At 32.9% G+C, this 19,627-nt stretch overlaps 1 protein-coding gene across 13 annotated transcripts in view; it reads left to right on the top strand.

Annotated features, from left to right (window-relative positions):
* The window catches only part of LOC106868038 (serine/threonine-protein kinase 26), a 152,744-nt gene that overhangs the window by 110,042 nt on the left and 23,075 nt on the right, over positions 1 to 19,627 (top strand). For all 13 annotated transcript variants that reach the window (XM_014913146.3, XM_014913144.3, XM_052970743.2 and 10 more), the window contains 4 exons: positions 614 to 779; positions 12,420 to 12,577; positions 15,336 to 15,521; positions 16,830 to 16,975. In XM_014913146.3, coding sequence (XP_014768632.1) covers positions 614 to 779; positions 12,420 to 12,577; positions 15,336 to 15,521; positions 16,830 to 16,975 — 656 coding nt within the window. The remainder of the gene's footprint in view (positions 1 to 613; positions 780 to 12,419; positions 12,578 to 15,335; positions 15,522 to 16,829; positions 16,976 to 19,627) is intronic.

Here is a 19,627-nt window from a genome sequence, read left to right as displayed (position 1 = left end):
TATTTTGTAAGACTAGTTAAATAAAGCTGTTTGGCGAAACTTGAAGTCTAATATTTTTAGTTTAACAGAAGGAAGAAAATCTAGAGGCTTTTAATATAATAGAAAACCTTCAAAAAGCCTGCAAATTGTGTCTGCAATTTTAATATCTCTCTATGAAGTAAGTTAGTTGTTCCAGAGCATAGTTGATATCGAGGTTGTTTTTTTCCTAAATAACCACTTGTCTAATTCAAAATTGATTTTAACCATTAATTTACACAGTCGATATTTGAGTTAAAATCTAATTGGATTAAAAGGTATATATTTGTGACCATCTTGGTTGGAGGTCAGTTCACATTTGTGAAGAGAACCTGGCAGGAGGCTCGATATGTAAGTTTTATTTAAAGGTATTCAAGAACTGACAAAGTGTTATTTTGGAGTTTAGGCAATTTGTGCACCACTTCTCAAAGACACTTAAAGTTTTTCTTTTTAAAGTTTCAAGTTAATTTTGATTCACCTATTGTGCCTGGAATGTGTGATATCAATCAACAAATATTATATAACTAATGATTGCTTTTTTTTTTTATTACTAATTTTGATATTTGGATTAAAGGAATGTTTGCAAATTTATTTTTAGGGGACCAAATTATGGATTATTATGGAGTATCTTGGAGGTGGATCAGCACTTGATCTTATGAAAGCTGGCTTATTTCAAGAAAATGATATTGCAATTATTTTAAGAGAAATTTTAAAAGGGCTGGATTATTTACATTCTGAAAAGAAACTTCATCGAGATATCAAAGGTAATTTCTTCTTTTTTATCATGTTGCAAAAATGGAAGGGGAGAAAAAGAAAATGAATGAGAGGAAACGAGCAAAATTTAATGGAAAATTATATAATTGGGACACTTTAGATTAACAGCTCAACAACATACTTTGATTAGAGTTTGAATTCTATTTTTGTTATAACTGCAGTTATATACACACACACACACACACACCATATCAGTTAATGTCTACTTTTCTGTGCTTGTATCAGTCAGAATTCATTGCCCTTCCTGTAACCAATCCCCATTTATTTCTCAAAGGACTGGAAATGGATGATATATCACTTGTATGACAATGACCCTCATATGAATCACATAGTGTCAAAATGGGGCATGTACACAGACAGATATCTGCAACAAAAGAGCAAAGATAGTATTAAAAATGTATAAAAACAAAATTGTAGCAAATGGAAAAAGTTAAAATGTTATAAATCATTTATTGAAGTGCTGAAGGAACTCCTGAGTCACCCTGCATAGTTGTCTGCACTATTTCATTCAATGGTGACTTTTACTTAAATAATCATAAATTATAGGCTCAGGCATGGTTGTATTGTAAGAAATTATAGTTTTCCAGCCACATGGTTTTGGGTTCAGTCCCAGTGCATGGCACCTTGGGTAGGTGTCTTCTACTATACCTTCAGGCCAGCTAAAGCCTTGTTAGTAGATTTGGTAGATGGAAACTTAAAGCAGCTTGTCATATTTATCATCATCATCATAAGACTCTCTACACTCTCTGAGTGGTTGGCATTAGGAAGGGCATCCAGCTGTAGAAATTCTGCCAAATCAGATTGGAGCCTGGTGTAGCCATCTGGTTTCACCAGTCCTCAGTCAAATCATCCAACCCATGCTAGCATGGAGGGCAGACGTTAAACGATGATGATGATGAAGACGAGATATAAGTAATGGTCATGACATATTCTTTTATTGTTGTAAATACAACTTACAGTTGTTTCCGATAGTCATTGTTGAATCATCCATTATTACTCAATCGGTCCATTGATTAGTTGAGAAAAGTTGCATGATCCTAAAGAACTAATACTATCTTCATCAGAGCCAGAGCATGCTAATCTGACGACGATAGCATTAGTGCTTTAAAGTTGTTCAACTTTTCTCACCTGATCAATAGACAAACCAACAATAACTATTATAAACAGCTATAAATTGTATTTACAACAATAAAGGAATATGTAAATGACCATTATTCATACCTTGTGTTGTATATCATCCTGTGTAGAAAACCAATTCAGCTTAAAATACAATTATGGATTTACAATATAGAATGGTGATGAACTATAACCTTGGTCTATGCCATAGGCTTATGCAGTTCTTTACTAATCTAAAAATTTTGTTAGCTTGGTGTATTTGTATTAACAGAGAGCTTATAAAATATTTTGCCTGGATTGATAATCCCTCATTAATAACTCTCTCTATATGCACACACAAACATGTATGTGTGCGTTACTCTCCTTGCTTTGACATTGCTTGATAGTTGTAAATGAGCATCACTGTAATGCAGGCTCTGTCCTCCATTTCCATTATCCTGTGAAAACCTGTTTGGTTGTGGGGAAATATTACTTTACTTGGAGACAGGAATGGCATCTAGCCATAGAAAACATGCCTCAACAAATTCAACCTAACCCATGCAAGCATGGGAAAGTGGATGCTAAATTGATGACGACTCATAAAAGGAAATAATATGAACTATATAATATATGCTTGTTTCTTTTGAGAATGCACTGTAAACATTATTAAATATCTGTTTCCTATTTGCACTAATTGATTTAAATTCTGTTGATTAGTTTGAATATAAGCCAAAGTCCTCGTGTAATATATATATAGGAGAATTCAGTGGCTACTGTTATGTTAATATTATAAATACTGCTCAAATTATCGATTACCGACAGCTAAGCTAGTTCATGAGCAGAGATTAGGCATTTTCACCACTGGAGTGAAAATAATTAACCCACCCAAAATAAGTTGCTTCCTGGACTGATTGATGAAATTTCAAATTAGATTATCTTTTTTTTTTTTTTTCTTTTTTTTCTATATTTTCTCAGTTGCTCATAAACCAGTGGGAGCATAGGCATTTCATGCAAGCTGTGGTTTCAGTTATGTGATGTGACTGTAACTGTAAATACATTATCTCATTGACACTTCCCGACAGGTTTCAATCATTACGTACTTTTAATAGTTTTCTTATATCTACATTTTCTCATATGCATTGAGGGCTTCAGTATTACAGTTAGTATTTATAAATCCAGTTTGTAACCTGTTTTAAATTCTTTTGATCTCTCTCTATATAGTCATCATCATCATCATTTAACGTCTGTTTTCAATGTTGGCATGGGTGGGACGGTTTGAAAGAATGATGGTATGGTATCACATTTATACTTCGGTTGTTACATTATACTCTGCAAATAACAAAAACTTCCTGGATATTTTGCTAGTGTGAAATACTTTCTTTGACCGAAGTGTTGTTCCTTTCTGTTAGCTAGTTTTTGCAGGATTGCTGACAAGGGTAACTGCTTGGATTTCTGGATCCCCATTAGTTCACTGTATAACTTTAAGGATGACAAGTAGTTAGATAAATATATTCAGCTCTGAATTTTTATAGTATATATATATATATATTATTATCATTTAAAACAGTCCGATTCACCTGATTCTGATGAGCTAGGTTCCTGTGATGAGCCTATGAAACTCAGCTGGAGACCACATGGTTGAGAAGTGCACCTCTTAACCATACAGCCATGCCTGAATATCTGGTATGCTATTGGTTTGACTATCTGTGCCTCATTTGCAACTAACAGTTACTTAAATCAGTGGAGAATATGCTGAATGTGGCATGTCAAACTAAATGTGTTAATAACATGTAATCTAGTGCATCTCTGTTTGAATCTTGTCTGTATCAGTTGTTTCATCTTCCTGCAATTGTGAAGTAATTATGAATCCAAGATTATACTGGAACTGAATCACTGAAATCTCATGTTATTTTAGTAAAACATTGCAGTATTTCTTTCATGTATAGATAATATTTAGCAAGAGTTTTCATTTGAAATCATATGATACTTCTTTACTATTTCTTTATTTTGCTGCTGGTCTTAATGTTTTTCTTCTGTTGCTATAAATTTATGGAATTTTTTGTTTTGAGTATATGCTCAAGATAGCTGAGAGGATCTGAAAATTGGAACAAGCTAGTAAAGACCATCTTTCTATGGTTTTCCCCCTTTTCTCTTTTTGAGCAAAAGGAAAAGAGAGATAGTAAGAATGACACTTTCTTTTATCCATAGTTGTAGAAATAGTGAGCTTGTGTAGAACTTAAAATTTCTTAGCACAAATATTCCTTCAAACTCATTGAACGATTGTTGGCAGAGTTTCCTTACGGAAATTCTCTTGTTAAATAAAATCAGTCTTAGAAAGTTCCTTTGAAATATTAAAAATTGTAAAAAAAAATAGACATGTTTTGAAGGAACATGGCAGCAAGCTGGCAGGTTTGTTGCCATGCCAGAAAACAGGCTTAGTAGCATTTCGTCCAACTTAATATTCTGAGTTCAAATACTGCTGGGGTCACCTTTGCCTTTCTTTCTTTCAGGGTCGATAAAATAAGAACCAGTCAAGCATTGGGGTTGACATCATTGACTCTCTCTTCTCCTGAAATTGTGTTTAAATTTGAAACCAGTATTCCAAAGGAAATTTCTAAGACAGGTTTTATTTAAGAAAAGAACTTCCACGAGGAAATTCTGCTAACAATCCTTCAATTTATTTACTTTTATGGGTTCAGCCAGGGGCTGTGGTCATGCTGAGGCACATTTTATCATTAATACTTATGACCACTGAACAGACGTGTTAATGTTATCTGTGTTATGTAAGTCTTCTTTGTTTCACGCATACTTCATAGGAGGTATTGTAGGTTTGAGTTATGCTTGGAATTGATGATGTTACAGTTTCAGAGGTTATACTATATAGATTTCCACATATAGAGGTCTCTCCTATATTTGAAATACTGATGGGTTGTCAATTTATATCCTGTTTGAACCATTGTAATGTAATAGAAACCTAAACACCACCTGTCTTGCAAAATCAAGCTGACAGTATAATAATACGGTTCTGATGTTATCACTGACTAAGGTTTCTACAGCTAATTTTCACTCTCTAATGCAAGTGTATAGGTAAATTTTACCACACCCATTTATTTTGTTGTGCCCTAATCAAAGTATGTACCTCTCTCTAGCTTATCTGACAAACATTCATGGTTGAATGGTTACTAGTGAGAAGGTGATCCAGTTACAGAAAACGTGCCTTGTTTGTATAATCATATATATTCTAGATTTAGGCTCATGGCAACATTGTTTTCATTCTTTCTTCCTTTTTAAATATGTTTAATATATAGCTAATGCTGAAATGTACTTAGAACTGTATTCTATTGTATAAACATAAGAAACAATTTTCTTTGTTGGTCATGTGATATGTTTTCGTTTGTTCTTTCCATCTGGTCAGGTGATACAGTATAATTAATCTCTTGATAGTGTCTGTCAGTCTCCTTTATCTATAACGCATATTCTGTTGTCTTTCTTGTTCCATTTTCCACACCTTTACATTTTATACTAATATGTAAATGGCAATTAAAATACTTTCAATGTGTGAATGTTTTGGCTGTGTAGGAATTGATAAAATTTAAGTAAACCTCAAAATATTTTTTTTCGTTACTCTCATTATTATTGTTATTACCTAAGATGTAGAAGTAAAGATCTGTGTGTGTATATATCATCATTATATGTCTGTTTTTCAGCATGGGAAACGAACATTATCATCATATAATGTCCGTTTTCCATGCTGGCATGGGTTGGACGGTTTGACTGAGGACTGGCAAGCCAGGAGGCTGCACCAGGCTCCAATCTGATCTGGCATGGTTTCTCTGCTAGATGCCCTTCCTAACGTCAACCACTCTGAGAGTGTAGTGGGTGTTTTTTTACATGCCACCAGCACGGGAGCCAGTGGCTGGGGGGCTGGCATCGACCACATTCAGATGGTGCTTTTTACATGACAGACACACATATATATGTATGTATATCATCATTCAATGTCTGTCTTCTATGCAGGTATGTGTGCATGTGTGTGTGTGTATAATATATATATATATATATATATATATATATATATATATATATATATTCTAAATTACTACAATATGTACTTAGGAAAATAATTTTAAGTTGGATTTTTATTCAGTTATTGACATCTTTTGACATGTATTTTTACATTACTTAGAGAGAGAGAGTTGAAGATGTTTTAAACTATTATTTGAAATTTAAACTGTCTTGATATTTGCCAAGGACATGAAAAAGTCATTTTGTCTTTATTGATTTTTTCTTCTGGATATTTGCCAGAACTAATTTTGGAGACATTGCTGTTTGTAGTCAGCTTATCAAATTGAATATTTGCAGTAGATTTCAAATGTCTTTAAACAAACTGATCGTTTTTAAATGTTCTGCTCCCTCATGTTGTATTTAGGTAAAGTATTTGATTGCTGTGTAAAATCCAATTTATACAGATCTCTGTCTTTATAAAAAAAAGGATATATTATTTTGGTTTGTTTTAAATTTTGGAGAATATCTATCAAAACAGTTATTTTAAGCAATTAATAATTTAGTTTGTTTATGATATAAAACCTGCTTAGTTGTCCAAATTCTGAATTCAGAAATCTTTTAACTAATTCCTCTAATTCAAGGAGCTGTTGTTTTCCTTCTGAAAGTTGAATTTTTAATTTAACTTCTCTTGAGAGATGTTTTTAAAAAATTAATGTATTATTTTCTGTTCTATTTTTTGTTTTTGTTTTTTTTCTTCCTATTTGTGAATCTTCCTATAATTATTCTACAAAATAATAGCATTATTGTTGAATCATTCTTTTTATGCAATCAATCATATTGATCATATTGATCATCTGAATATATGGTAATGCATTCTAGACATGATATGTCTTGAGGAATTCTTATTTTTAACTACATCAACATTGTTTTGTCTACTACAAAGAGTAAAGATATTTCTAGAATTTCCATGTCAAAAACAAGTTTTTGTCCTTTTTCTATGCAGTGTTTTTATTTAAAGAAATTTGTTTTGTTTTTGATGAGACTAACTTTGAATTCTCTCTACTAGTTACTATTTTAGAAGGTTGGAATTATAAAGTTGCATGAATAAGTGATCTTGAAAAAAACTATAATTCATTTGCTGTTAAATGAAATCTACTTCAGTCTTTCCTACAGTAGCACCACTTTCCTGCTAACATTTTTTTTACATAATGTTTGTAGTTATGGTTCACAAAGTAGGTGTTCTACACATCTGGGTTCTCTGCAGCTGCTTCCCCAATCCCACCAAACACTTGCATCTTCTACTCAAATTATGTATTTATTCATATAAGATGATACCTTTAAATCTTATGATTTTATACTACTATTGTAAGTCCAGTTGTATAAAAATTGGATAGTATTTGTTCTTTGGATTCACACTAATTTTATCCTCTATATATTATTTTGTATGGTTGCAAACAAACTGCTTGGTTGTTGATACAATACCGTCAGACTTGGAAGTTACTCTAGAACTTGCTTTATTTCTTTAACCAACTTTAAAGTTTATGGTTTCAAAAATAATAAAATAGGCTGTTAAATTCTTTAAGGCAAACAAACAGGATTGATATCTATAATAAACTAATATAGGCTATTTGTTTATGTTAAGCTTTGTGGTTTCTAAAATGTGCAGTAAATTTAAGTGATAGTACAAGACTAATTTCCTTTTGTATATTTGTAGTGGTTATGTTTTCTGCTGCTGCTGCAATAAAGTGAAATATCTAAAGATGACTGTTTAGAACTAAATCAGTTCTAATATTTTAGAAGTGAATTAAAATTTCTAAAAAAATTTGAAACTATATCCATACACACTCACTGATAGTCCAACCTCATTAAAATGTAAGGAATGTTTTCCTTCAAAGTTACTCATCTATGTTGAACATGTTTTTTTATTTTAACTTCAAGAATCCATTGAGCATTGGTATTTATTTACGTCTGAGTTCAGTCCCACTGTGAAGCACTTTGGGCAGATGTCTTCTGCTATAACCCTGTGCTGGCCAAAGCCTTGTGATTGGATTTAATAGCTAGATACTGAAACACATTGTGTGTTAGTGTGTTCATGTTTATATCTCTTTGTGTGGATTTCGTACTCTGATTGTGAGCAGATATCATTATCATACAAGCAATGCTTTTCATTTGCAATCTTTCCTGAAAACCTCTCTGACCATTGTGCCATTCATGTTTGAAGAACTACAGGAATTATTATTTTTCTTGAAAACGGGTGAGGATTGGTGACAGGAAGATCATTTGGCTATTGAAAATCTATCTCAACAAATCTCATCTAAACCATGCAAGCATGGAAAAGTTGATGTTAAAATGATGATATTTATAAACTGTAGATAAAGAAAATGTTTGATAAATAGAGATTATGGAAAATTACATTTACAATGTAAAACTATTTAGAGGTGTTCTGCTAATCTGCTAATAATACTATGGTGTTACTTACTACCTGCTTCAAAGCTTATCAGGTTTATGTCACTAGATATACTACTATCAACTTCCTTGTATGTGTATTAGTTATTTTAGTTTTTATCTGTATTCTTGAAGATTTTATTCCGTTATTCATTCTTAGAAATGATTTATAATCAGATTATTTCCTTATGTAACATACACACATAATCCTGTGATGATAATACTGCCTGATGAAACATGATAAATCTCAATATCATATTTTATTTGTATATTTAAAAAAAACTCTTGTTGCCAAGAGTACAAAATATATAAAATCATGTATGCCTATGTACCTAACTTGTAGACTTTCAGATTTTTGCTTTGCCATGTTAAGAGAGGTGTGTTCAAATGATTCAAGTAGTAATTGATTCCACATTTAGGTACATTAAGAATTATACAGCAGTAAATTCAATGAAGGATTTGGATCTCATTTGGGCTTTCATTGAATAAGGTTCCATTTTCAACCATCTTCTTTTTTTCTATCTTGAAACCCTTGCGATATACTTCAGAGAGGATACTTCTAGAAGTTTCTAAACAGTTAATTTGAGCTATGATGTACAGGCAGGTGAAAATTAAGCATTATTTACTTGGTATACAGAATAGTTCATTTAAAAATTATCTCAAATTAAATAATCGATCTATTCATTTATAATATGTTCTGGCAGTTCTGAATGTGAATATTTGATTGCTTCTGCATGTTGTCATTGAAGTACACTTCTGTTCTTTAGACAATATGCATTCGTAATACATGCAATTCACCAGTGTAAGGGGAATTTAAGACACTGCAATGTTTTAACTTTTTGTGTGTGTCTCCTTTGTCACAGTTATCCCAGCAGACCAATGAATCTAGCAAGAGCATATAACATGAGCTCTTACTTAAATAAATCAACAAACAAATTATTTACTGATACTTGTCAAACAGATACTAATTCCTGGGGTGTGTGCAGAGCAGCAGGAATCCAAACAATAACATATCTATTCATTCTTAATATGTCCTGGCAGGTTCAAGCCTAATATCTGATTATTGTTGTTTTTCCTCATAGGAGAGCACTGCCTCTCTCCTTTGGGTGATATGTGTTCATAACATGTGTGATTCACCAATGTAAGAGGACTACACAGAAATAAATATTTTGGATTAATCTAGCTAATTACTTACCAGAGAAAGAATTGCAGTTGATAATCTGCAGACAATTCCAGACCACACAACCATTGAAATATGCACCTATATAATAGTAATGATTATGATAGCCAGTTGTTATGTTCAGAAGTAACTATTTAATTAGTGCCCAAAGTTTAGCAGTTAAATATCCTGTTTAGGTATTAAGTTCTTTCTATTTAATAGCTAAAAGAAATTCATCATGGTCTAAATTGTGTTTGGAACAATAAAGTACTAAACTAGATGCCAACCAATATTAGTGTCATTACTTTAGGATCAACTTTTCCATCCTGCATGAGTCAGACGGGTTTCTTTGGGGCAGATATTTTACAGCTTCATGCCATTCTTGTCACCAACCTTCACCTGTTTCCAAGTAAGGTAATATTTCCCCCATGGCTAGACATATGTTCACAGAAGATTGGAACTGAAGGATAGTGCTATTTGTTTACAAGTATTGCACAATGTCACAACAAGGAGACACTAACACACTCATGCACACATATATGCATGTATTTATATGATTAGCTTCTTTCAGTTTTCCTCTCTCAAATTCACTTGCCAAGCTTTGATCAGCTTAGAGCTATAGTAGAATGACACTTGCCCAAGGTACCATGTAGTGGGACTCAGAAGCATTAATAGAATAGAAGATAATAGATTTGAATGAACCATAGTACTTAGTAAAGTGGACCTATATACTATGTCATTTAGTTAGGCACTATTTCTCTCACAGTTTTACATCTAGCAGCATCTGTTCACAAGGTTTTGGTTAGCCTGAGGCTACAATAGAAAAAATCCATGGTGCTGTGCAGTGATATCAAATCCAGAGCCACATGACTAAAAAATGAACTTAACAACTTAACCAATGCTTAACCATTCTTTGTTACATATTTTAATTTTAAGTGGAAAATACTTTTGTGTACTTTAAATCTGAAAAGAAATTTTAACACTTTTGTTCCTATATTTTTGTTGAAATATGCTGCCTTAATGTTGAAAACAGTGCAGAATTTATTAAAAAAAACTTCGTCATTTTTAAACCAGTGTTTGGAATATAAATTAACATGAAATTCAATGGGAGGGTTTAATTTAGATCACTTTCAGATGGAGGTTCGTATCATAAAATCAAAGGTAGTCTCAGGTTGATTTGTATCAGAAGGGTTAAAAGAAATCCCTTTGTTAGTGTTAAATCTGTTTGGTTGAGAGTTTATTTTTTTCTAAATAAATTAACTGCTATCAGTCAAGTTATTATTGATTATTTGCCGCATCCCACTTGTCTCACATAACTCTTAATTTACTTTATGGCAGACTTGGCAAACCACTATTTAATCTTTTTAATTGTGATAAAAATTAAGACCTTCAGTATTAACAGATGAAATCTATAAGATCAATAGTTGTGAGTGGGCAAAGTGTTTTGTCCAGATGACTGCATAACTCCCAGCACATGATTAAGTTCTAGAGAAGCATTTGGTATGACAGTGTAGGCATTGAAAGTGGAACGGATTGGGTATTTTATCACTTATTTGGTGCCTGGATATTATAGACTCAAACCCTGCTGGGACCAACAATAGTTTTCATAACATGTCATTCAGTATATGCTTTTTTTTACTAATAAAGGCCTACTGGCTAAAAGGTTAGGATACCTTGCTAATGTAGATGTCTTTGTTGCTTGGTTTTGGATATTTTGAATAGCACATTGAACTTCTATTGCACTTACCTGGCTGCAGAGCCCCTAAAGAGAGAGAGAGATTTTATGGTGAAATATGATAGTTAACTGGAATTTGAGCTAACCATTCTATTATCTACAATGCTGAGGTGAATTCTCTCACATCAGAATAGAATGAAGTAGTTCTTATGACATGGAGATAGTAAATTGAATGTTTGAGAGTTACTCATAGAACCACACCTTTAAAGTTACCTTGTAACTTGCAAGGTAACCTCACTAGTGGTGTTACCACAAAAAACATCCAGTACTCTGAAGAAGTCGGTATTATTGATATTAGGAAATATCCTGCTATAGAAGCAGACACTGGAGCATGATGTTGCTTGCCAATTTGTCAGATCCTGTCAAACCATTCTACCTATACCTGCATGGAGAACAGACATTATATGATGATGATTTTGTAGTAGAAATACAGTGTTATAAATGCTAGGTTCATTTTGAATGTTCTATAGTTGTGGATACTGTGCCCAGCTCTTTTTCCTAAGTTAATGTTTTGAGATTTAACTCTACTTGCTTAATCTATCATATTTTAAAGAATTATTTGTAATTCAACACTTATGTTTCTAGATAAAGTGTATCATACTGCTTATTTGAAGCATATTTGGAAAGGTCATCCAATTGTTATAGTGAAATATTTTATATGCAATTATCCTAATTTGCAGAACCATCCATTTATGCAAGTTTAAATAAAATGATATATAATTCATTAAAACAAAAGTGATCAATTGATTACAAAATGGAATAAAGATAATAGAATCTAAATTATTTCTTTAAATCATTTGTTCTTATATTCCAGTATATGTTTACTACTCTTTTCTACTTTTAGCTAACTTAGGGGGTTTATTTTCATATATCCTTTAATCCTTTTCTTTCTATATTTCTGTTGAAATACACTGCCTTTGTTTCTATGAATTTAGCAAATGATAAAGAATTTTGTAAAATAATTTTTAAGCTGGTGTTTTGGAACATAAATTAGCATAAGCCTTTAATAGAAGTTTGTAATTTAGATCACTTTAGAAGAGAAAGTTTGTATCAGAGAACCAGGGTCAGTCTTGGGTAGGCTGCTATCAAAAATATTAAAAGGAAATTTCTTGTTTCATACAGATTACAAACTAGTCCTTTCAGAAAAAAGATTTTCATCAATCTTTCTTTCTTTTCTTTCTTTTATTTCAGCTGCAAATGTATTATTATCTGAAATGGGAGATGTGAAACTTGCAGATTTCGGTGTAGCAGGACAGTTGACAAATACTACTAATTTTAGACATACTTTTGTTGGCACTCCTTTTTGGATGGCCCCAGAAGTCATCAAACAATCTGCTTATGATACAAAGGTTTGTACAACAGATGCACACATACATATATATATATGTAATATTCAATTTTTAAAGAAAATATTATGCCTGGGCTTTAAAAGATGTTAGATTTCATTTTTCTTTACTTCTTATGCTTTTTAATTTTTCCTTTGACCTACATTTAATATCCTTTATGTACTGAGGTGGAGTTATTTATATATGTGAAAGTATTTAATATACAGAGTTTGTAATTATCTTTTTAAGAAAAGTATTCATTTCAGTTTTTATGTGCAAAAGTTTCTTATGAAAAACCATTGAATATAATAGAACAGTTCCCAGCCAGTTGTGATTATTTGAAAGAATGACTTGGTTTTTGCACCCATGTTCCTTTAGCTCTTTTATGTCGTTATACCTTTCCTGCACAATGTTGTTTAGCTCTTAAATATAATCTCAAGTAATTTGTGTTGATTGTATTTTTAAAGGAAGTCTTCCTTTTTATATGTACTGTCATGTGTAGTGTTTGCCTATTTCATATAATTCCTACTTTAAAACATTTTTTTTTTGAAAATATTTTGTATGCAATGTTGCAGACAGCATATATTAACACTCTAGTTTTCCATCCTCTACCTTTAAGGATCTCTGCTTTTCTCGACATCTAACTAGTTACCACTCACCTTTAAACCGATTCATAGCATTTGCCTCTTCTAACTCCCAATTGTTTCTACCCTTGCAGCTTTATTTTAAATGGAGTAAGATCCAGAATCCAAGGAAACAGGATTGAAACACTTGTCCTTTTCCCCTTGAATTCATCTCACTGTCAATATTTTTTTTACACCCATGTTTTCCAATGCTGGCTTGTGGTTAAATGAGACTTTTCAGGCATTATTTTATGACTAGAAGCCCCTTTCAGTCACTTCTGACAGTATGTAGTATGTCTGTTTAAAAACTGGGTTGATCCCATGCATTTACGATAGAACCTATTGAACTGAACTAGGACTAAGAGTTGGGGATAGAAAGAAAAATATTTCTGTGAAAAGGAAATCTATTCCATGAATAGAGATGAAATTAATATATTTTCCTTCTTCATTATTGTCATATTTAAGATATTTGAATAAAAATTGATAGGCAAATGAGGTCTCTACTTTTATTTCTGATATTAAATTCATTTAAATATTTGTAGTTTGTATCCTAGTTTATTAAACAGTAAACAAAGCTGTTCGTTATTTTCTTTTACAGAAATTAGTTAATGAATCGCTTAAAGTCTTTTAATAAAAAAGTAATTCAATAATCCTGTTAAAATTACAAAATTTTAAGGAAAAATATTTGATCACCAATTTAAAGGCTCCATTAACAAGATTAAATAAATGCTTAAGAATAAAAAAAAGAAAAGAAAGAAAATGAACAGATTAAAGTATGCACTGTTGATAGTTCAATCATTTTAATATGGTGTGCTATGAAATGTGATAATGTAATTACCAAAATCTCAAATGGTTGGCACTGCTGTTCAGTTTTAGCTTTGCTTTGTCTTTAATCATTTTTATCATTGTTTTTATGTCTGTTTTTGCACACTAAAATGACTTAGACAAGAGATATTAAGGCAGCTTTCCTATGGCTAAATACTCATCTTCTGTCCTCTGTCCTTACTTGATTCCCCAAGTAAGGTATTCTTTTTATTTCACTGGTTCTCTCAGGGACCTTTCTTTACTTGATAGGTGCAAACATGGCCGTGTAGTTAAGAAGTTTGCTTTCCTACAGAATACTTTTCTGGTTCTATTACATAACACCATGGGCAAGTGTCTTGTATTGCAGCCTTGGGCCGACCAAAGTCTTGCGAATGAATTTGATTGATGAAAACTGAAAGAAGTTCATTGTATGTGTGTGTCATCATCATCATCTCCATCGTTTAACGTCCGCTTTCCATGCTAGCATGGGTTGGACGATTTGACTGAGGACTGGTGAACCAGATGGCTACACCAGGCTCTAATCTGATTTGGCAGGGTTTCTTCAGCTGGATGCCCTTCCTAACATCAACCACTCCGAGAGTGTAGTGGGTGCTTTTACGTGCCACCAGCACAAAGGCCAGTCAGGCGGTACTGGCAACGGCCACGCTCATGAATGTTAAAATAATGAAGAATGATGAGAATCTTAACTATGTCACTGTTTTTGCTCAGTGGCAATGAAGAACATGGGCTCAACATTTGCATACACACACACACATACAGACATACATTAAATTGGAATTATTATTTTAAAGCTTGCTTAGAACTAGCAATGGAACGTTTACTGATGGGGTGGGAGATTAGATACTGAGAATAGTTGAATTTATTGTAAAATTTGCCTCGAATCTTATTGACTTCAGGTGAATAAGCAGTCAGATAAAACTTAAAAGTCCCAGTTGACACAACTTGTATCTCGTGTGTGTGTGTGTGTATGCATACACACATGCAACGTGCTTTTGTGCAGTTTGTGTCTATCAATTCCGCTCACAAGGCAGTGGTCAGCCAAAGGCTGTATCCCATGCAGTGGCGTCTAAACAACCTGATTGTGAAGAGAACTTTGTTACCTCACAGCCATACATGCACACCTGTGCTAGTTTTACCTATTCATTTTTAAAGGTGTTTATCACATACTTATGTGTACTAGAAATAAAATTGTTTTTGCCAAGGTAGGGCAATAAGATACTAGAGTAAAATTTTGTCTCGCCACCGAGTGAGATTAATCTAAATTCATCAATATCTGCTGCATTTATTAATTGCAATATTGTTATATCTTTATTTGTTTTTGTATTTCCCTTTAGGCTGATATCTGGAGTTTAGGTATTACTGCTATTGAATTGGCAAAAGGTGAACCTCCTAATTCTGATATGCATCCTATGCGAGTGCTCTTCCTTATTCCTAAAAATAATCCTCCTCAATTGTATGGTAATTACAGTAAATCTTTTAAAGATTTTGTGGAGCTCTGCTTGAATAAAGAACCTGAAAATGTAAGTATTTATGATGTTCTGCATATGTGTGTCTTTCCAATATTTTTAACATTTCAACCTGTAGATATTTATATAAGAAATACTAAAGTAATATATATTATTCACTGTGAAATAAAGTAGAGAGACTAATTAATGCTTTGTACATCACCCTTTATTAAAGGCAAAATTGGGAGATATATACAGCTTTCTTTCTTATAACTTCTCCTTCAACATAGTGTTAGATCCAAAATAATAGTCTATCCTTAACAGTAAGATTCTTTACATGAGCACACAGAAAGTATCAGTATGTTTTCATTGAAATGGTGTCAAAATAAGTTGCAGAATCTATTTGCTGATGCACTGGTGCCCCATACCATCTGTCATATATATATATATATATATATATATATATATATATCATTCTTGAGGGTGGGGATTGAACCTGTATCTGATTAATATGTTAAGTTCATTATGATCATGTAGCTAACTTTTTATCAACAGAGGCATGGATTTATTTTCTTAACCACAAGCATCTGTTTTAGTAGAATGCAAATATATACATAATTGTACAAACTAAAGCATTTGAAGCTTATAATTATAATCAAATTTAACTTTGTGCTTTTTGATAGTAGTAAAATATTAGATGGATTATAAATAGTGATTGGAGATTTTTTTTCTCATCCATTCTTCTTTTGATTTGCTGATCACGTACAATGTCTTCTCTGTGTAGCCTATTTTCCACAAGTATCTTATGGCTTGAAGAGAGTGAATGTTTTGGTAGGCCTTATCTGCAAGGTTTACTCTTCATGATGTCACTTGGATGCATCAATTCACTTATGAGCCCTCAATCCATACTATTTTTTTCTCCTCTTCTTTGCAGCAGAACCACTTAATGCCAGGGCTGTCCCTAGTTTTGTAGTTCAACCTACATTCTTCTCAACAGCTATTAAACATTGTCAGTATATTTACTTAGTCTAATACAAAGCACATAATTCTGCTATATCAGTCAACATTACTTGAAATAGGTTCTTCCCTACTTAGTTGAAAGGTACATACTAGAAGAAAAGTTCATTTGTGAACAATTAAATGTCTGAATTTGTAACAAACCACTCCTTACTCAACAAGGAAAATAACATGAGAAGAATAAATACATTGTTCTTTATTTATTATTTAAGAAAGAGAAAGAAAAAGAAAATATCAGCAAATTATGATTACATTTCTTTTCTTGTTTTTGTTTATTTTTCATTTTAAGTCCCCCATAATAAAAGAAAAAATATGCGAATATATGTTCAAAGTAAATAATGTATCTAATACAATATGTTACTTCAGAGGCCAACTGCTAAAGAATTATTGAAAACACCATTTATTAAGAAAGCCAAGAAAACAGCATATTTGCATGATTTGATTGAACGTTACAAGAAATGGAAGCTCTCAGGTGGACAACAGGATTCTTCAAGTAGTGATGAAAATGAAGAGTAAGTATTATTATTATTATTATCATTATTTGTTAAGTAATGTTGTACCATGTATTTTCTGTTGAAATTATGTTTGTTCATCTTTATGTATCCTTTATATTTGTTTGATTAATTGAAGATTTAGGTAAGACTAAACGTAACAATACATTTGTGTATTTAAACTCGGTGTTTTCATAGACAAAGAGGTCACAAGAAAGAAAGCAAGTGCTAGGTGTGCAATATTTATTCATTTATTCATTTCAATGAAGTTTGTATTTTAATGATCTTTCAGTTTCTTAGGAACCAAGTTACATTGGTTTACATAAAATCATCATCATCACTTCAATGTCCACTTTTCCATGCTTGCATGGTGTGGACAGAATTCACTGAGACAGATTTTCTATAGCTGAAAGAGCATTAAAATACAAACCTTAGGCAAGTGTCTTTTGTTGTACCCCGCTGTCCCTCCCCAGGGCCCAACTGAATTGTTGAGTAGATTTGGTAGATGAAAACGGGAAGAAGCTGTTTGTGTATGTGTGCATTCTTGTCTTGATATCATGCAATAGATATAAATGTAATGCTACTGTCTTAGAAGCAATGTCTCTTGTTTCCAGTCTTCCATGAAAATATCTGGCCAGTGAGGAAATATTACTTTATTTTGAAAGAGGTGAAGGGTGGAGATGAAAGGCTGTAGAAAATCTGTAGAAAATTTGCCTTGATGAATTCTGTCTGACCCATGTAAGGGTGGAAAAGTGGTTATTAAAAATGATAATGATGATGATTTCTGTATAGTTAGTCAAGAAAAGGCTACGACTGGTTAAGACTATTTAAACTAAGCAAGCATTGAAAAACCTGGTGTTAGAGCCATTAGTTACATAGTATTAGCAATTAGAAAAGTGTTACCTTTTGGGTATGTGTCATTAAACTAGAGCTTTACTCCATACTTTCTAATGTCATTTTGGTACTCTTAGCTTTCACAGTGATAAGCTTCAAAATGCCAGAAAGTCACAGAATCATATATAATTGGCTGTAAAACCAGTGTCTTCTAAAAGAAAAAAGAGAGAAAAAAAATAAATCAAAACAAAAAAAAAATCCAAAAACAATTACTGCTTGACTGATTATTGAGTCACCCTTTTAACACATACAATGTTATGGTATGTTATTAGTACAACAGACTATGCTTGACATTCCATTTAAATAGTAACTTGCAATAGTGAGATGTTAGATTGTGAAATGAATACGGAAGTTTTTATTTCTGTTGTTTTTATAAATCAGAAGATGGTAACACTAATAAAGTGAGTTGTAGTGATATAAGCATTATATGGTGTAGAACCTCTTATGTTAATTTTTGTTCTCTTTTCTCCCCCTCTTCCTCCCTGCTCATATATAAGTGACATCAGTATTTTATGTCTGCTTTCCATGCTGGTATGGGTTGGACAGATTGTTGTGTTTTGAGTTATCTGTTATTTAGAGTTACTAAAGCTACACAGGCCGTAAAACAGTTTGCTTTTATGTTTAGTTTCTCTGGTTGGATGCTGTTACAGAGTACATTTTATTGTGGTACCAACAATAGGGAATTTGTCATGTCCTCAGCAAGACTGACAGGTCCTATTGATACTACATTGGCTGTGCCTGTTCACCAACCGATTTACAGAGAGAACAGGGTGCATTTTATCATGGCACCAATGAGGTTACCTTGTACCTCATAAGACGAAAGAATTCTAACCGTACTGTTATCTTTGTTCTTTCAAAACTGTGCAATTAAGAGGGTGATTAGAAGATAGAGTGTGTGGAGAAAATAAACTAGAATGAAAAGGTGGAAGAGTAATGGGGCTTATGCAATGATGACAGTTACATAGAACTGGCACTCTGTCAGTTATGAAGACCAAAGCTCCATTCGATCTGATCAACAGAATGGTCTGCTCATGAAAATAGCATGCAAGTGGCTGAACACCCCACAGACACACGTACCCTTAATGTTTACACACACAGGTGATAGGTTCCACAGTTTCTGTCTACCAATTCCACTCAAGAGGCATTGGTCAGCCTAAAGATGTAGTTTTAAAAGACCCTTGCTCAAGGTGTCTAGCAGTGAGACTGCACCTATACCAAATGGTTGTGAATTTCATAATTACATGGTCATGACTGTATCTATATATATATATATATATATATATATATGAAGACCGGGAAAGCCCCCGGCCCATCAGGAATCACTGCAGAGATGCTCAAAATATCTGGCAGTGTTGGCTATAGCCTAGTCACCCGTATTACGAACCAGGTGATACACGAAGGAGTCATACCCTATGACTGGTGTAGCAGCATCATAGTCAACTGCTACAAAGGTAAAGGGGACGCTTTAGATACAAATAATTACAGAGGCATCAAGCTGTTAGATCAGGTTATGAAAGTTACAGAGAGGGTCATAGCCCAACTAATTAGGGAGCGAATCAATTTAGATGAGATGCAGTTTGGGTTCGTGCCAGGTAAAAGCACTACTGATGCCTTATTTCTAGTGAGACAGTTGCAAGAGAAATACCTAGCCAAGGATAAACCTCTGTACCTGGCTTTCGTTGACATGGAGAAAGCCTTTGACAGGGTCCCCCGATCCCTTATCTGGTGGTCAATGAGGAAACTTGGGATAGAAGAATGGCTAGTGAGAGCTGTGCGAGC

This window comes from Octopus bimaculoides, chromosome 9 (genome assembly GCF_046866305.1).
Source record: "Octopus bimaculoides isolate indiv1 chromosome 9, ASM4686630v1, whole genome shotgun sequence".
NCBI classification, from domain to species: domain Eukaryota; kingdom Metazoa; phylum Mollusca; class Cephalopoda; order Octopoda; family Octopodidae; genus Octopus; species Octopus bimaculoides.
This window is presented reverse-complemented; position numbering and strand designations above follow the sequence as displayed.